Source organism: Choristoneura fumiferana, chromosome 28 (assembly GCF_025370935.1).
Source record: "Choristoneura fumiferana chromosome 28, NRCan_CFum_1, whole genome shotgun sequence".
In the NCBI taxonomy this organism is placed as follows: Eukaryota; Metazoa; Arthropoda; class Insecta; order Lepidoptera; family Tortricidae; genus Choristoneura; species Choristoneura fumiferana.
In genome coordinates, this window is record NC_133499.1 from 4,981,707 (window position 1) to 5,001,444 (window position 19,738).

The 19,738-nt window shown below is 38.6% G+C and overlaps 2 protein-coding genes across 6 annotated transcripts in view; one reads left to right on the plus strand and one right to left on the minus strand.

Moving 5' to 3' along the window:
- Window positions 1–19,738, plus strand: part of sff (BRSK family serine/threonine-protein kinase sugar-free frosting) — a 74,868-nt gene that overhangs the window by 6,206 nt on the left and 48,924 nt on the right. For all 5 annotated transcript variants that reach the window (XM_074109308.1, XM_074109307.1, XM_074109306.1 and 2 more), the window contains exons 3-6: window positions 4,627–4,721; window positions 5,720–5,805; window positions 5,976–6,116; window positions 7,046–7,196. In XM_074109308.1, coding sequence (XP_073965409.1) covers window positions 4,627–4,721; window positions 5,720–5,805; window positions 5,976–6,116; window positions 7,046–7,196 — 473 coding nt within the window. The remainder of the gene's footprint in view (window positions 1–4,626; window positions 4,722–5,719; window positions 5,806–5,975; window positions 6,117–7,045; window positions 7,197–19,738) is intronic.
- Window positions 9,114–14,495, minus strand: LOC141443849 (kinesin-like protein KIF23). The gene has a single exon (XM_074109213.1). It carries the CDS (start codon window positions 14,349–14,351, stop codon window positions 11,733–11,735), a length of 2,619 nt encoding a protein of 872 aa, XP_073965314.1. The 5' UTR covers window positions 14,352–14,495; the 3' UTR covers window positions 9,114–11,732.

Sequence of the window (19,738 nt, forward strand, 5' to 3'; positions counted from 1 at the left end):
TTGCGTGAGGTTTTTAAGTATGGCTTTCAAAGTCTGTTATTACGGGCGTGAAAACAAAGTTTAGATTAAAATAATATTTAATACACCTTAAAACCGTACCATAAAAATACCGAGCATGCCACGGTGTTGCATAGTCCCCGTTTTGTTCGGAAAAAAGGGAGGAAAAAGGTTTCCGAAAGACAAAACTGTCTCAAAACACAGACATTCATTGCCCTGGAACGCATATTTGCCATAATTAATTTCAGATATTGCAAAATATTCACATAATTATTCTAATTATAAATAAACCCGCGTAGCTCACCCAAAAACTATGAGATTTGACATTTCGGAGACCTCACGCTACACTAGCGCCTCTAGTGGCGAATTCATACGCGATAGCCCTCATTGGCTAATTGCAATTAATTGCAAATGTTTATGAACTAATACTTCGTTTAATTTAAGGTTTGAATTAACGGTCAAAGACACACGTTTCTCGGTATTTCGAACACAAATGGACTAAAAAACCTACATGCACATTTATTAGCGGCATTTATTATTATTTTATTATATAGTTTCATTTAAAAACGCGTGCAAATTTTACCGTTAAGTTTCAAATGTTAAAATAAATGGAGTATAGTCACTGTTTATATTGAAATATCGTTTCGTAACGTAGAACCTACTAAATCTAGTCCTGAGTTGAGAATTCTTCTCATGGAGCGCTAAATACGTGACAATATCTAAGAATTCGTTGGAAGTCATTGGAATGTTGGAGCCTACAGCTGGAACCAACGTTTGCGCCAATATTTGACACGAATGACAAAACCATCATCCTTGAGGATTTACCAACTGTTATTCAGTACAAATGGAAAATCGTCCATATAAATTGAATATTTTGAATTCAGAACAAAATTATTGTGTATTTTGTCAAAATGTGAGTGTACATAAGATGGACGGACGATCTGACGCCGTATTGCTATTGCCTAATGTTTCTGACGCTCGTGATTGTAATCAAATAACAGTTTTTGTATGCAAATCTGTCATTTGATTGTGACCGCGAGAGAAAGTAACCTTACGTAATAGACCCTCTGGTTAAAACCGCAGGTGCAAAGTCCAATAAGACGTTTGGAAAATTTTGGAAGTCGGTTAGTAAACTAAATCATCGATCGGAGCTCCCCGTGAGTGTGGGCATAGCGCATAACCCTAGCAACCATAGCCAACCTCTTTCAGCAACATTTTAGGGTCGAATCAACTATAGTCCATGAACATAGTGAGCAGACGTTCGGTGTTGGGGGCAGCGTGTCGACAGCACCAGTAATACAGTAAAGTCGATGCGGGCCGCTTCTATTCTATCTATTATAAGGTCTATGGGGGAGGTCTATGCCCAACAGTGTTATGTATCTAACTTTACGTAGATACAAATGGTCGTTATTTATTACGGCCTGTCATATTTTTCAATTTCATCATGGTTCAAAATTCTATTTTTGACGTTCAGAATGGGCAGTTTTCCTCAAATTGGCGTTTTTCTGCTTAAACGTTTATTTCCATTCTGTCGATTTTCTATTTTACTCGACAATAATTATATGTAAGTATACCCAAAATACCGGTCTTGTGCTTTTCGCATCCACCGCGATCCCTTAACCAGGTCGTCGCTCCATCTTGTTGGAGGCCTACCGTACCGACAGAAAAAAAAAAAAAAAAAAAAGAACGCCCTGTCTGAGTGGAGAGCCTTGGGGGAGGCCTAATGTCCAGCAGTGGACGTCTATCGGCTGACATGATGATGATGATACCCAAAATAGACTTTTTATTATTACCTACTTGCAGCGAGACATTTTATCCTTTCTGTCTTTACAACAGATATCATACAATACAGTATTCCAGTGACGTTTTATAGATAATATTTTCCATTTAACAATAACCTTTTGATTGAAACGTCGACCTACATACCGAGTGCCCGGCAGCTGGCTTTTTGCGACCCATTTCTGCCTTCCGTAGCGGGAAAGTCCCATTCCATATAAATTGCACAAATGCAACTATTTGTGACAGAGAACTATAAGTTCACGTGCTTGCATGGTTGTGTTTCGGCGTGGAGAGTAAGACAGCCGGTGAAATAACTGGCACTTGAGGTATTCCATCTTAGGCCTCTAGGTTGGCAACGCATCTGCAATACCCTGGTGTTGCAGTTGTCTATGGGCGGTGGTGATCTCTTACCATCAGGAGACCCACTTGCTCGTTTTCCATCCAGTCGAATAATAAAAAAAAAAGTTAAAATCGTGTGTATCTAACTTTTAATAATTTCACCAACTTAAAGTCGAAAACCCCCAATATTGTCTATTCAAAGTTCAGTATCCCAAAAACGGCTAAACTGATTTTAATGTAACGTAGCTTAGAACCACCGCAAGGAGCTCACTTTCGTGTAAAAAACCGTATTGAAATCGGTCCATCCGCTTAGGATGCTACATACTGATATGCCGTCAAACTTTTAACACTATTCTTTGTGCGTCGGGAGTTAAAAGCGTGTTTAGCCGCAAACCAATACGACGGGAGTTGCTTCTACTAGGTATATATATATTTTTTATTTTTATATTTTTATTTTATTACATAACTTCTTATCATACTCATAAAAACCAACCAAGTGCGAGTAGAACTCGCGATGAGAGGGTTCCGTACAATGTCCAATGTACAAAGTAAAACGTTTTGCTCTATTTATTCTACAAATATTTTTACGGTGCTTTATAAAATAATAAAAATATCTCATTCGAAATCCTCACAGTAAGCCGCGAGTTAATTACTACTAGCGCTATCTAGTGGTGTTTTAGTGAACTATCCGTAAGTGAACGTATGTTTTATATTGAGTTTATCACTTTATTTTCAATCGATAGAATTCTTCTAGTTTTGCCTGTAATCTACAAGACAATGAAGTATATTTTGTATTTTTTTCAAAATTGTAGGCTCAGTAGTTTGGAAGATTAGGGGGGGGGAGGAATGATCAATTTTCGCGCCTTCTTTCATGACTAAAATCAAAAATATTTATTTTACAATAATAACAAAAATATATTTGAGATCCTCATAACGAGCCCTTTCATTTGACATAATTATGATGCAGTAAGGTTTGCAATTTTTTTTTTATTTCCTAATTTGTCCCCCGAAAATGAACCTTAAAAAAATATTACTTACTTTGCACATCTGTGCTTGGGTCATACGATTACACCATCCTACGTACTATTGTCTATTCTGTGATCCTACCAAATTTCACCTGATTTGGTCCAGTAGATTCGGAGCAAATTGGCTGTGACAGACAGACACACGTGTGATCCTATAAGGGTTCCGTTTTTTTTGTACGCAACCCAAAAAAGGAGACTATTATTTCGCCATATGTATGTATATAACTAATGTTTAGAGAGAGAAATAAAGAGAGAGGGATATTATTGCACGCTCTGATGTGTCAGATATTGACGCAGGTGACTAAAAAGGTTCTACCCTGGTGCATGATTCAGTTTGTTTGACTGTAGATACCATCAGCCAAATATGTGGTCTACCTTAAAGTTGATAATCGTTTGCCTGTCATAAAACAATAATGCCAATATCTGTCAACTTGAAAGTTCGACTTTAGCGACATATTCACTTGATAAGAATTAGTCAAAGAGGGAATTAGTTTAAAAATGGATAGAACATTTATTTGGCTGATATTAGATGACGGAAGGAACTCTCAAACACACGTAACCTCACGTACAAGTATGTAACTGCCGTTAACAGTTTTTATGGTCCAGGCCCTATACTATCATCATCCCAGCCTATATACGTCCCACTGACTGACTGAAGCTCCCAAGACGATCCCATAGAGCTTATGGGAACGGAAGCAATACCATGCCCTCGGTACCGCTCTGCTTTCAGAGCATGACATGAGTTCGTGTGAGCTAACTTTGGGGGCGGCAGACGTGAGCTTGCCTTCGGAATCCAAAAGTTTAATGGTTACTTGACCTGAAATGTAAATTTCAGAATTAAATTATTATTATTATAATTATTTATTTTTTTAATTTATGACGGTGGAAGCAGTCTACACTTCCACTGAACGTAGATTATAGTTAGTGTTTAGTTTTGTAACTAAGGGACCCCATACATCCCTGTATTATTATTATTATTTTTTTGTATTTTCTTTTATTTCATTGTATACTGTAGTTTTTAAGTATTTTATTTGTAATTATTTTATGTTGAAAAAATTACTTTCTGCCAAGTTTCTTGAGAAAGAAAGAAAGAAAATGCGTTTATTGCCAACAATTAGGTAGGTATATAATGCATATTACACAAGAAGCGCATTGAGGCGCATTCTTCTTGGCAATGATGGTCTTTCCGAAAGCGCTGGTAGTTTTAAAAAATGACGTTTAAAAGTGCCCATTGCGGCCTATTTACTGAATAAATGATTTTGTTTTTTTTTTATTTTTTGACTGCAGGGCACAGGCCTCTCCTCAGAATGAGAGGGCGATACTATACGAAGTAGTTACTAAATCCCAACTTCGTATCATGCCGTCCCGCTGACGCTAATATTATTTAATACGAGAGTGAGAGGGACGGTGCGATACGTACTTCGAATTTCGTGGTAGCCCCCCTGGCATTTCTAGCGTGTGACGCTTATGTTTCTGTTGATTACAGGTCTGGTCAAGTTGGGCGTCCACTGCGTGACGGGAAAGAAGGTGGCCATCAAAATCATAAACAGGGAGAAACTTAGCGAATCTGTGTTAATGAAGGTTTGTATTTTTCATATTACTAGCTGTTGCGTGCGACTCCGTCAGCGTGGAATATGTCCCGCGGGAACTATGCGATTTTCCGGGAAAAACTGTCCTATTTCCCCGGGACTCAAACTATCTGTGTACCGAATTTTTAGCGGTGCGGTTTAGACGTGAAGAGGTTTTCAAAATTTTTCATTTATGAGTGGGGGGGGGGGAGTGTTATGACCCCTCTTAGGCCCTGGGCTGGGTCTAGGACATCAGTAGGTAGATATTTTTGTAAGCTCATTCATTTTTATGAAATTAATATCTTTCTGCGATAAGAACAACAATAAGTTGGAAAACCCCTGAATTTGTCACTTCAAAGTTCAATATCTCAAAAAATGCTGAACTGATTTTGATGAAACATGTCTAGGTAATAACCATTGCTAGAAAACCTGCTTTCAAATAAAAAAACCGCATTCAAATCGGTCCACCTGTTTAAGAGCTACGGTGCCACAGACAGACATACATAGCGGTCAAACTTATAAAACCCCTCTTTTTGCGTCGGGGATAACAAAAGAGGGCAATTGGTTCTTTTATTTGATTAATGGTGATGGCAAAAAAATAAGTAGGATTTGATTTGACCATGGTGTGGTGACCTCCCCCCCTGGCTACAAAGCCAAATCAGGCTTTGCTACTAGAAAGAAAGAAAGAAAGAAGAAAGAAAAACATCCGCATTAGCGATCCCTTCAAATAGCGAACCTAACTGTGTTAAAAATAAAGTTGTGTTAAATACTTATGATGTAGATATCATTTAATAATCTTGTAAACTGTTTAAAAAAATACACCTCGTTGAATTTTTTGCCGGATTTTTCTGAACAGAGGTTTTTTCCGAACCGGTGGTAGATTATTTTTTGACATTCATAAGTGCTTGTTATAGCCTAAATTGAATAAAGATATTTTGACTTTGACTTTGACCACTTTTTACAGAAAACCACTCTAAATAACTCTAATAATAATGTATATGTTTTTTGCAGGTCGAACGTGAAATAGCTATTATGAAATTAATAGAACATCCACATGTCCTAGGATTATCTGATGTCTATGAAAATAAGAAATACTTGTAAGTAAATTCATTGCCGAGTATCTACAACGTCATTTCATACTACTTAATTCAAAACCGCTGTATTAATACTAGTTAGTATAACTTAATACTAGATTGCGTTGTAGGTACTTATATTTAGTGCTACTTATAAATACATAGATGGCGCTGTTTACAATAATGTTTTACAGGTATTTAGTGCTAGAACATGTTAGCGGGGGCGAGCTATTCGACTATTTAGTGAAGAAAGGCCGACTGACACCTAAGGAAGCAAGAAGATTCTTCAGACAAATAATATCCGCCTTGGATTTCTGTCACAGTCATTCAATATGGTGAGTTACCCACATTACACAAGGTGTTAATTAAATAGCTGAAAACCTCGAACACCCCTAAAATATATATTTTTTAAATGAAATGAAATATTTATTTGCTTTAGCACTATGTGGATAAGTGCGATGTTGGAATTTCTTATTTCTTTCTTTTTTTATTTTTCTTTCTTTCTTTATGTTAGTCGATTGCATTTATTTTCGAATATCTTTATTATTTCTTTACATGTTCGTGCCTTTTGCTAAGTCAGTAATTCTACTTAATTTCAACACTACATCTACCTACGTAAAGTTGATAATCGTTTGCATGTCATAATGCCAATAGACGTATCTGTCAACTTGAAACTTCCACTTTAGCAACATATTCATTTGACATTAACTTAGAGGACTTTGTTAGGAGTCTAACATCTGGTAGCATGGTGTACGGTTGTGTTGCTCTGGTTCAGTTCGAAACGCGTCAGTTTGCAGTTGCGCGTGGGTTTTTCTGATTTGTGTGTGTTCTTACAGTGTGGGGTGGAGGAATTGCATGAACACGCATATTTTGCATAAACTTAACTATCATAAGTTCGCGGGTGAGCAAAAATTGACAGACAACTTATTTGGCTGATGGTACATAATCGTTTGTCCAAGCTTTTATTTACTTTAACCTGTCCCGTTGTCTGTCTGTAGTCAAATCTTGCAGGTTAAATTCGACCAACTTTCGGTAGTCTGATTGGCATGCTTATGTAAATTGCGTGACAAATCCTGAGATACTTTTTAGCACGTCACGTCAGAGGCCTCCACTCAAGAACTTTGACGCGCTTCATTTTTGTAATTTTTGTGTGATTGGAAAAAGAAAAAATACGCATCCAATATCTTTTGATAATCTAATTGACGGAATAAATAGAATTATATTTTTTTACCCAAAAAATTACTCAATTGAGGTTTTTTTTCAGCCATCGAGACCTCAAGCCCGAAAACCTACTATTAGACGAGCGAAACAACATCAAGATAGCAGACTTTGGCATGGCGTCTCTCCAGCCAGCTGGGTCTATGCTGGAGACGTCATGTGGAAGCCCCCATTACGCTTGCCCCGAAGTTATACGGGTAAGTTTATTTCAGCGCCATCTTGTGCATGTTTGCGGCAACTAATTTAAAACTATTTATACTTAACTAAAATTTTGTTGACTAAATTTTAATTTCATTTAATTCAATGTTTTGTAATGTGTGTTCTGTTTTTATTATTTAAGTTTAGTTTGTAGATTAATTTAATTTAGGTTATATATTTTTGAACTTTTTATTTATCGCTAGATGGCGTTAGTATCGCGAGGTCCGATTGAGGTCAGCCTTGCTGCGATTGGCTCATTTAGGTATTTAACCAATCACAAAGTTGAACGTGACACAAATGTCAAAGTTGTCAAACGGACCTCGTTATGGGTACGGTCAAGGACATTAAATTTATGTGCCACCATGGAACCTTTTCAAAGGAAAAGTCATTACGATTATCCTTGTTGTTGTTGTTGTTGTTTGTTTCTTTAAAAAAATATGGCTCTGTCCATCGGAGGACAATTTTGCCAGTGTCTAGTAGTTTTTGCCGTTGTACGGTAAAAAAAATCTAGAAAACGAAATATGAGAGGTAATGGTGGATGAAGATGACAGCACGAATCCTATCCTTGTTGATTAATGCGATGTCACTGACGTTTACGCTGAAATGGTGCCGTGATGGCTCATAAATTAAAGTACTTGACCGTACTAGCGGTAACTAGCCTGTCACAGAAATCCTGTTTTCATTTAGTTTAATTGTTTTTTTTTTGTTTTGTTTTAATGAGATATTAAATACTTATCGTTTGGCAACTGTTGTTATTTTATTTTTATATTTTTGTAGTAAATTATGATTAAACCCCTCGTACGCGGGAAATAAAATAGTACTGAATTCAAGTCTCATCTGTTTTGATAAGCACTAATTCTGCTGATTAAAAAAAAAACAATAAGATAGCCTTAACGGTGTGACACGGATCCGTGTCGAGAAGCCTAGTTCGGCTACTCATCCAGAGATGGCGCTTATTTTACGAAAAACCCAAGTTTTCCTTAAAAAAATAGCTGGTATACGTATAACGTCGCGACTAATAGGTACTCTAGGTATCCCTTTTACAAGATAGAATAGACATTTTTTTGAAAGATTAATTGCAACTGTATTTTTTTATCCCTATCGCGTGGGAATATAGGGATAAAAAGAAACCTATGTGTTATTCCAGATCTCCGCTATACACAGATAAAACTTCATCCAAATCCGTCTAAGCGAGGAGTAACAGAAATTACACTGGCTTTTGCCGGCGGCTTCGCTCACGCAGAATTATATAGCTTAAAACTTTTTTACTCCCACAGGAACCATACATTATTTCGGAATAAAAAGTACCCTATATGTTAATCCAGGGTATGCTAATCCGTTCAGTAGTTTTTGCGTGAAAGAGTAACAAACATCCATACAAACTCTCGCGTTTATAATATTAGTAAGAATTAGTAAGATACACTTAGCGGCAGAAAAACCTGGCCCTCAAATGTATGTAGTAATAAGTTATTTTGTATGTAGAGTGGGCCAAATTTTATGCCACTGAGTATATTAGACTATTTCTCAAAAAAAAAAATTCAGTTGTCCACTTTTTAAAAAAATAAAAAATATTTCCAGACGCTATTTCAACACAAAAAATAAGTAATATTGTGTTTAAATATATACAAAACCTTTTGGTAAAGGTGGTAAAAAGTCAGATAATCTTTGTTGTTGGATCAAATAGAAAGTTTTGATGTAGTTACAAAAATACGTTTTTTTTCCTCACAAGATTTCGTGACGTTTTTCTGACGTCAAGAAATTTTGGATGTTTTATGCAATTTATGTTTTAGGATCTCGTCCTTAGTGTTATTAATTTCTTGACAAAACTGATTTTTGAGAAACACTCATTAGTAAGATGTCTGCATTAAGGTAAAAAACAAACAATTTTATACCAACAAAAGGTAATTTATTGAGCTACAAACGAAATGTACTACTTACTAAATACAAAACGAATACTAGAAAACTAAACGTATCACAAAGGTGAGGTTTTTCATTTATTCTAACAATTAATTGTTTACTGGGATTCATACATACATTTTGGTACAGATGTAGTTTTTAAGAACATCCTCATGTTGTTTGGAATGGTCATTTATTTCGCAGAGGCGTATGGGAATTTTAGGCTGGAACCCAGGACTCCCAATATAAGGAAAGGTCTTTTTCATGTGCATCAGTCAATCGTCCACATCCGTACAACGAGACCACAGGGTTCCTGAATATTCACCCGAAATTTTGATCGCTTGCTCATTTGCTTTGTTTTTATCTTACTGGACAGAGGCAAAAAAAAATAGTTTTTAAAAATCTTAGAAAGCTTTTTTTGCAAAAAAAAGTTAATTAATATGGAATACTACTGCACTTTTATCCCGCCAGAGTGCAGCAATAGCACATACCACATGTTTATGGTTTATGTTTTTTGAGTAAGTATTATTTCAATTATTTTTTTGGAAATATAGCTCTATTGCTACTATCGATGTAAATATCATTTATTTTGTTACTCATAACATAAATATGTCAGTCATGATTACTATAGGTATTAATTACTCTTTGGTCATGATCCGTCATTTGCGACAAAATATAAAGAGAACTGACGTTGTCATGGCGGTTTCTTTACGGTGTGTGCTAGTGTCGCCCTCTGCGCAGAGCTTTGCCTAATATGCCCGATTAGTCATAATCCCAAGTAGTTACTATGTGCTATCGAACCAACTGCATCGTGACCCACTGTGGAACGTTTTCGTAGAAAAAATCATATTGACATCGCATTGCTTGACAAGAGAATTAATTATGAAACTTTCTGTGAGTGAGTGTTCTACGATGGGTCAGAAATCGAATGGTTCAACTGTACTAGTGGGTAGGTGGGTAGATTTTGCATGAAAACGTGTGTCGTACAGACGCAGCAAAGTTGCATTTAATACCTTCGCCGTCCTTCGCAAATTAACATCTAGTTAAATTCAGCCTTAATTTATACAATTAAAACTAATTAAGTACTTCAAATATATTAATAGTAATTAATCAAATAAACAAAACTAAAATGTGGTATTTTTAAAGATAATGCTTCTCTAATTGCTATTTAGGCAGGGTTGCACTTGATAATTATAATTAATTATCCAGATATTTTTTTTCATAATTATCAAGTGATAATAACGTCATATAACTCCGTATGATACGCGTAGTCTATACTATAGAATAGAATCTAAAGCAGCGTTTCTTATACTCGGGGCCGCGACCCAAAATCAGCAGTATTGGGTTGGATCGCGGGAATTCTCCGATTAAAGTATGTTCCAAAAATTTATTCTTTGTATATCATACTTTGACGTGAATTTTAGCTGTTTTAGGATCGGACTACAAACTAGTACAGATATATTTACACTTTGGGTAGCCAGTTAAAAAGGTCTACATCCCAACGCGGGTAACATTATGCGTAGATTTTATGACGTCATCAGATAATTATCTAGATAATTATCAATAACATAATAATCTTGATAATTTCCAACCCTGAACATAGACAGTATTCGTGTTTCTACCAGTTGCCATCAAATACAAAGCGCAATGTCTAGAAACACGAAAACCAAAACATTGCCAATGCCTGTTAGTAAAAGTAATCATCGAGAACAATTACATTTTCAATTAAAATGATAGTAGTTAATTGGAAACGATGGCATCAATGACTTTAAAACTAATTGTCTCACTCAGTAAAAATCATTCAGTTTTCGAGATAATCATGTACAATTATTAAGCCCTCGTTAGCTGACTTGGTTTGTACAGAGCGGGTGGCCGCCTGTTGAACAACAGTATGAGCAGCGCTAACTGCGCGCGTCGCGTGCGCAGGATTGTACCTGCACAGCGTAGGCAATAAATATTACTAGATATCTGAGTTAGGTAAATCTACATATAATTTTACTTAAGAAATAGCAGTTGGTTCCCTATAGAGAGCTCACACAAATCTGATAATATACACGTTTTTAATACCTTATGTGAAGCCACAGTGTCACAGTATGAATTCAGTAAGTAATCCAGCAAATATACTGAATGAATGAATGAAATAGAGATAGTTATGATGTGATATGATGAACAAAATATGATGTGTTGCACTTTGGCCTCAGCCTAACAAGCGTAAATAGAGTAATCAAGAGTTAACAACAGATTGACTAAACATTAATTAGGACTTCATTATATTTTTCATTGATATACAAACCCATTTTAGTAAAATTAAAGAGTAAACTACACATACTGTACTGTGACTGTTTATGTACATAAAAAAAATTAGCCCAATATCTGCAGAACAACAATGAGTCTGCAAATTGGTAAATAAACCCTTCCAGAGACTAAGTTTTGGTACAGGGGAGAGTAACATGTATCTGAGGCCCCCCATGAGGCTGACATAGTCACATTTGGGGTTTTCGTACACCAAATATTGACTGTCTTGTTAAAATATAAGATAAAAAAAAGTTGCATGTAATTTTATAACAAGTGGTATACTCATTGATCCATCAAGGTTTAGTCAATCTGTCTTTGTCTTTAGGAACATAATTAATTGTCCATTAGTCTTCATCTACTCTTTGTTTCTTACTTGTATTCGAAGGCGTTTGAGGAGGAGAGTGTGTTGTCTCTCTTCTTTTCCCAGAATGCCGGGCACATCCAGACCTATTGGTCTCTCTTTGGGACTCTCTTTGAGATTCCCTGTTCGGAGAGAACTGCTTCAGCATTTCCACATCATTAAATATCACTTGGGCACCACCTCCGCAAGTTGGGACCACATCCCCTTTGTAAAGTTTAGTTTCTAGTTCTCCATCTGTATCTTGCTCCTGGGAAATCAGACAGTACTTAGAAGCTTTAGAGTTGGCTATGTCTTTGATTGTTGTTAGTTTGTTGACATGTTTACTGTTAGTAATACTTGGCTTCATAACTGTGCCCATCGGGACAAGCTTGTTAGGTGCATGCTCAATCCATCCTTTGCCATCTGCAGATAGCGAACGGCGGTGCCTAGGATTAGCTATGGCTACACCACGACGGGACGAAGCTGGTGTATCTCTAGTCTCTCTTGTTTGAGGTGCAGAGCTGAACGGTGTCAGCAAATGAGCAGGCAAAGCCCTTGGAGTAGAGCCAGGTGTGTAATCTCTTACGCTGGTTTGAGCAGCAAAGTCGCCAGTGCTTTTTGGCTCTACATCTCCCCTGTCTAATGCTTCAGCGATGATTCTTAGTCTGTTCTCTTTGTCTTCAATTGCATTACGCAGTTTCTCTTTCTCAGAGTTTATTTCTTTGGCTTTTTCATGTTCTGCTGCAATTTTGTGGTTGTACTTCCTTTCTAAGATCCGCTTCATCTTTTCCCTTTCAAGTTTATTCTGGCTGAGTTGCAGTTCTTTTTCCTGCAAGTCTCTCTTCAGAGTGGTTGTATATTCTGTAAGTTCATTGAGTTTTCGCTTATTTGACGTTGATTCATTTTCTGTAGCCGTTAGTCTGTCTTCCAAAGCTCTGATTCTCCTTTCCGAAGCAGCCAGCTGTCCTCTAAGAGCAGAATTCTCACTTCGAACTTCAAGAGATTCCTTCTCCATTTCAATCAATTGTGCCCGGAACCTCTCATCCTTTAAAGCTTTACTTCTTTTCAGGGTTTCTCTTCTGTTTAACCGCATCTCCAAATGGGCCATCAGTTCCTTGATAATGTGGCTAGCTTGTGAACTGTTCAGTTCTAAGCTCGGGAAGTCCGGTCCGAGACTATAGACCAACCCTAAGTCTAGCTCGAGATCTTTAGCATCTGGTCTAGCTAGGTTATCCCGTGCTGCTGCAAACAGTCTGTTAGCCTTTCTACGTCCTGATACAAGACCCATTGATGCTGCTATATCATTCACTTGGGCTTTAACTACTTCGACTTCAGCTGCCATCTCAGCGAACCGCATCACTTGGAGTGTCTCATCGTAGTCCTCTGCTCTGGGATTAGCGCAGACTATCATCCGAACCTGACCTTCTCCTTCAAAGAAATTTTTGAACAGATGAGTTATTTTCGACTCCCTGTATGGTACCATGTTGTTAGTGTTGTTTGTTTGGTTTTCTCTTAATACTTCGAGGCAGGTCCGAAGAGTCATTAGGGACTTGTTGATGTTACCAGCTTCGCGTAACCGCTGGCCTGTGTTTTTAGTCCTATTTGTCCGTTCACTACCAGCCAAGTCGACGAGACTTATTTGGCTGATTGTGAGACACTTTTTGTTCTGGATTACGGCTTCTCCAACTTCATCTACAGGGGCTTGAACCAGTCTTATAGTGAATACGGAGTGGCTTCGGCTTGATTCAGCATTTAAAGTGGTGTGAGCCATTCGTTTCCGTTTCAAGCCTAGATAAAAAGCGTCAAATGCTTCTTCAGCGGATTTGATCTCAATCTCTGTAACACCGTGGACATACATATTGTGTGCTGCATCTTCCCTAATGATCTTCGCAGGCAAGTTCTTACTGACCGGAGGCCCGTCTTCAAGCAAATCGAAAACACTGTTATTATAAACTTCTACATACGAAACGAAGACAGCATACTGGTTATCTTCATTCAAACCTTCAACTTTAGTTACCTCCATGGATGCCATAGCTAAATCTGGATTTGAGTTGTTTTTCTTCCCCATTTTGAACTTGTGGAGCTCCTGCTGCCTTTCCAACATGGCTTCCACCTCAGTTTGAATTTCAAACATGTTCATTTTGTCAGGTTTGAACACGTATTTGTGAGCTTGATAGTCGTTAATAGTTTTAAAAATTATGTTCAAACATCTTGGAAGAATGCCGCAATTTTGTGGTTCTCCAGTCATAGTGAAGGTTTTCCCGCTACCAGTGACGCCATAAGTAAATAATAATCCACTTTTACCTTTAATCAGGCCTTCTACAAGCGGGTATGCGACTTTATCGAAGACTTCTTGCTGGGCGGTTTCAGGCGGGAATACTTCTTTGAACGTGTATTTCATGGTCTTATTATTCTCATTTCTGTAGCTCAAAGCCGTCGACGGAGGAGTCAGTAATACTGTAGTCGGTGAAATTATTTTCATACATGATATATCAGTATCTCTTTGCATGGGACGAAGTCGGCAAAATACTTGCACTGGATCGCGATCACCTTGAAGATTTTGCTTGCTTCGCGCAGGCGTCCGCATTTCGTTGAGTCTCTGTTTAGATTTTGCGGATTTCATTGTCACTAAAGTACTTTATTACACTCAGAGCACGTAAATCACACTTTGTTTATTACGATTAACGTTTCGTGATTTCGACGGTTATATGAAATCAAAGCAACCGCAACCGTTGTCCGTTGATTGAATCCGAACAAATTTAATATTGCAAGGGCAGGGGTCATCTGTTCGTCATTCTCTGTCACTCTTACGGCATTAACGCTATCTGTCTCACTAAACTGTTGACGTGCATGACATTCAATCTTAGTACGGTTATATCAGCTTTTGATAGAAGTGACGTTTGGTTGGTGTTACTACACTTTTATTATAATCACATATTTATTCGAAATTAGATTAAAAATCTTTAAAAAGTCTTTATTTAGTTACAAAGTATTTTAATTACTTTAGATACACAGGTTTGTTTTACAATTATAAAATTGGCACTGTAAATTACCATTGTGACAAATAAATAATAAATTGATCACACAAAAAAAAAAAGTTTCATTTGCCCTAATAAAAATGATTTACGTCCGTGTTTCAACAGATATTTGCTTTTCATGTTATAAAAACAAAATAAATAAAGCAAGAGAATAAGAATTTGAGATAATCTGACACAAATTAAAAAACCCATTCAAAAATACAGTAGGATGAAAAAAACAATTGTATAACGGAACGTTCCTAAAGTTGCAAGTATAAAAATTACTATCTTGTATTAGGGAAAAAAATATTTTTAAACGCATAACATAAAGTCATAATTCAACATCATTTAGCATCTATCAAATAATAATAAAACTTATCTAACTATATATTATACAATTCGCCTAAGTCCTATCCCTGCGAAAGAGTGCCCAGCCCATAAGGCTGGCTGCATTTCCAGTCTGGTTTGTACTGAATTAAATTAATATTAATTAATATACTTATTGAAAGAAAGAAAGAGAGAAAGAAGACATTTATTCACTAATACGGAAGACACACAAATACAATAAAATTTACACAGTTACACACAAATATTATATATATTTAAGTTGACATAAAATTAAGATATACATAATCATTATCATGTCGTGATTTATTTTGATAATGATTGTTATGGATTCAACAAGGAGCAAGGATTGTAGAGCCAATTATATATATTTTAGGAAAAAAAAACCGGGCAAGTCAGACTCGCGCACCGAAGGTTCCGTACACATTTATAGGTACCTATGTAAGTAAGCGGGAATCGTGTCTTGAAGATATTTCTCGCTTTTTGCGAGTGATTTAATACATTCAGTGTATGCAGAGCCCTACTCTAAAGCAAAATGTACACAGTGTGGGGTCAGATTATAGTGGTCATTGATATTTACAGACAGACAAAAAAAATATCAAGTTTTTTGGACTTATTAAGGCCGTGTATACATATTTTGCAACTTTGGCCGTGACTGTAGCATTATTTTATAAGGCAAACACGTCGTCGAGCAAGACACCACTGCAGGGCTACTACAAAATTCTAAACTCGAAGTTCGTATCGTACCGCCCCTCTCGCTCTCTTATTAAATAGTATAAGTGTCAGAGGGACCGCACTACACGAACTTCGAGTTTCGACTTTCGTAGTAGCCCTACTGGTATGGACTCCGAAATGTCACATGCCTCCTCTTAGAATGAGAGGATTTAGAATGTAATTGGGAACTTCACGCATACATAACTTAAATTTAATTACAAAAATAAAAACAAAATGTGATAAACTTTTTCTTACAAACTGCAATTGGGATTTAAAATTCTACAAATGGCAATGCGAAACTTCTGTCACTCACTCACTGTCACTGCCCCTGCCGCTGTCAGTGTCAGTAGTGTTATTGTGTTGTATTTGTTATTTTGTCTGTTGCGAAGACCTGGGCTTTGCTGTTTCTTCGGGAAGGCACTTCGCCACCAGTAAAACGTGCCAGAACACACCCGCCAAAAGGCCATAAAAGACACCATGTCCGAAGAAAATATTTCCTACTCCCAGGCGTGCGAAAGATTCCCCCCAGTCAAGAGTCCTACGCACGACGCCCAGCCCAAAGCCCCCCTCATTCCCAACCTAATCTCCCAAATATCACAATCCCAATCCACTGCCATCCCCCCCCATTCCCAAAGTCCCACATAACAGCTACAGAAAAACTGTACTAATTCCAAGATCCCCCGTCGCCCCTAGCCCGGTTTTATGGACCGTCGCCCTCACAATGCCGTATTGGAGATCGGGACCCCCCTCCACGCAGGAATGGTGCCGCCCCTCCGGTTCCCTAGCTCCCCGCCCACTCCATTCCCAACAAAATCCCCCCAACGACAACTTTCCTGGATGTACTGCTGTCCCTGCTGATCAATTATGTTCAGCAAAATGGATGATTTCCCACTACCCCAACGTCGCAACAAACTTTCCCACTCCTGCAAGTGGTAAACATTCATCTTATACAGTGAATAGTCATAGTCTCCGCCCAAGAAGTAAAATGCATGAAATTTTGCAAATGGTTTCCGCGCTACAACCCGTCCGTCTTTGCCATTCCGGAGACCTGGTTGGTCCCAGGACGGTTTCGCGGTCCTGGGTTCGCCTGTATCCGGCATGACAGAGATGACGGTTACGGAGGAGCCGCTTCTACTCATAAAATCTTCAGTTTCGTATACTCGCTTAAATCTTCCACCTTTTCCTAGCAGCATAAACGCTGTCGCCGCAAAATCATGAATTTCACTGTCCTTTCTATCTATTATCTGATCCTCACTCTAATCCACATTTCTGACCTGAGCGCATATTTTCCGCCCTCCCTGCCCCGTCCTCCATTCTAGGCGATTTTTAATTGCCACCATCTCATGTGGGGAAGCGCAGACTACGACGCTTTAGCCTGCATCTCGTAGACCTTATGGAGGACTCAAACATCTGTACTTCTCAACGACGGTTCCCCTACACGCAGGAACGGCTCCCGCGTCAGAATCCTAGTGCCGTTGACCTCTCCCTCTGCTCTCCTAATTTCAGCTCCCTTCTCTCGTGGTCCGTACTCCAAGATTCCCACGGCAGTGACCACCTTCCCATCCTAATATCATTCCCTTCTTCCTTTTCTCAACCCAGCTTGTCCCCTCTAAATTCCCATAGGTACCACCTACCTAAGGCAAATTGGGACCAATTCGCAATGGACATTGACGCAGCCATCAGTGAGTTGCCCACTGTCTCAGTAGAAAACGCGCCCATATGCCATGATAAATTTATCGATTCCCTTATAGCCTCAGCTGATTTAAATATTCCGACAAGAAAACGGTACAAATCTGATAGGTCCTCCCCCCTTGGTGGGACTCCGAGTGCACGGACATGATCCGCCAAAGGAAGGAGGCTGAGAAACTTTACTGCGAAAACACTGTCGATAGATAACTTTCTCGCGTGTATAAAAAGATTGCGGCCTTGGCAAAAACGTACTTTTTAAAAAAAAAAAAGAGGCATGGGTGGATTAATTTCTGCCAAAGCATCTCTCCCCGTACCCCGGCTTCCGTCCTATGGAAAGCAATAAAGCGCTTCCGAGGTTCATTCACAGCCCGTGATTTTCCCAGTAATGACTCCTCAGTTTGGCTCCCTCCTTTTATTAATATGTTATCCCCCCTACCGTTCCCCACTTAAACTCAGTTCCCTCCCCGTATCCCGCCAATTGTTCCGCCAACAATTTCGACCAACCGTTTTCCTGGTTAGAACTCCTTTCTTCTTTGGATCACCTCAAAAACTCCGCTCCTGGTCCAGATAATATACCATACGCCTTTCTGGCGAAGTCAGGGAACATAACGAAAAGATATTTTTTAGACCTTATAAACCCTCTTTTCATCTTGGTTTTGTTCCAGAAGCCTGGAAAAAGCAAGTAGTTATTCCCTTAGCTAAGCCAGGAAAAGACCCCCTTCTACCCTCTCTCCATCGTCCCATTGCATTGTCATCCTGCCTACTCAAAATACTAGAACACATGATCAAGAAACGGCTTGAGTGGTTCGTTGAATCCAAAAAAATTCTGGCCAGAAGCCAATTTGGTTTTCGGAGGGAATGGGCACCATGGACAGTCTCTCTATTTTGACCACTGACATCAGGATCACCCTATCGAGGAACGAGTTCCTTATTGGTGTGTTCCTGGACATAACATCTGCGTAATGATAATGTTATTCTCTCCTTACTCAGAGATAAATTATCTAAGCTGAGTCTGCCGCAGAGATTAACACATTTTATATGTAATTTCCTTATGGAACGATCCATAGAAGTGAGACATGGTGGTTCCCATTCCGCTCCGAGACTAATTTGGCAAGGCCTTCCTCAAGGATCCGTACTAAGCCCTTTACTCTATAGCTTGTACACTCACGATTTAGAAGAGGCTGTATCCCCGTTTTGCAATATTTTACAATATGCCGATGACATTGCCCTGTATTCCTCCTCCCACTCCGTCGAAATAGCCACATCCAACCTGAACCAAGCCCTATTTTATCTGGAGAATGGCTTGCTGTTCATGGTCTTTCCCTCTCAGTATCTAAATGTACTGTGGTTCCCTTCACCAGAAAAAGATCTTTTCCCCCTGTAGAAGTAGCTTTTAATAACCAGCTGATACCTGTCGAAAAGCAAGTAAAATTTTAGGCGTTATCCTTGACTCCCGTCTTTCTATGTCCTCACATATTGATTACGTAGCTTTAAAGTGCCAGTCAAGTATAAATATTTTACGTTGCCTTTCGGGTGTGTGGTGGGGTGCCCACCCTATGCGCAAAAACTGCTGTACAATGCCATAGTTCGCAGCGTCATTGACTATGGTTCTTTCACTTTAGAACCTTGTAGTAAAGTGGCTCTCGGTAAACTGGATAAAATCCAATACCAGGCCTTAAGGGTTATTTTAGGCGCCATGAAATCTTCTCCGACCAACGCTCTCCAAGTAGAAGCATCTGATCCCCCCCTTTCCCTCCGACGTCAATATTTAGCTGATCGGTTCTTTCTTAGACTGTCCCTCCTTAATGATCACCCCCTCCTTCCAAAACTCCAGGAACTTTCACACTTAATTACTGACAGCGGATTTTGGTTCAATAAAACCCCCCCCTGCCTCATAAACAGCTTCCGTAAATTCACTAACCTCCCAGACCCCACCTTCACATGCCCCCTACTCCCCCTTTTTTGTCATAGTTACGATAGTTTAATTTTCCAACCCAACATAATCCTCAACTTCGGAATAGCAAAAAAACCAACCTGGGGCCAACAATGCCTTCCTCCATAATATCAACAACTCCTGGCGTGACTGGTCGTTGTTATTTACGGACTCCTCTAGACTCATAGTTTGGCGCAGTGGTGTCGGCAGTCTGGATTCCGAAGACTCCGTTATCTTGAGCTTTAAATGCCCACCCCTCACATCAGTTTTCACTGGAGACTGTTTGTGCTATCTTAGAAGCCATTAGGTATG

Excerpts from the sequence above, each read along its gene's own strand:
- LOC141443849 (XM_074109213.1), bottom strand. The coding sequence starts at position 14,351 with ATGAAATCCGCAAAATCTAAACAGAGACTCAACGAAATGCGGACGCCT.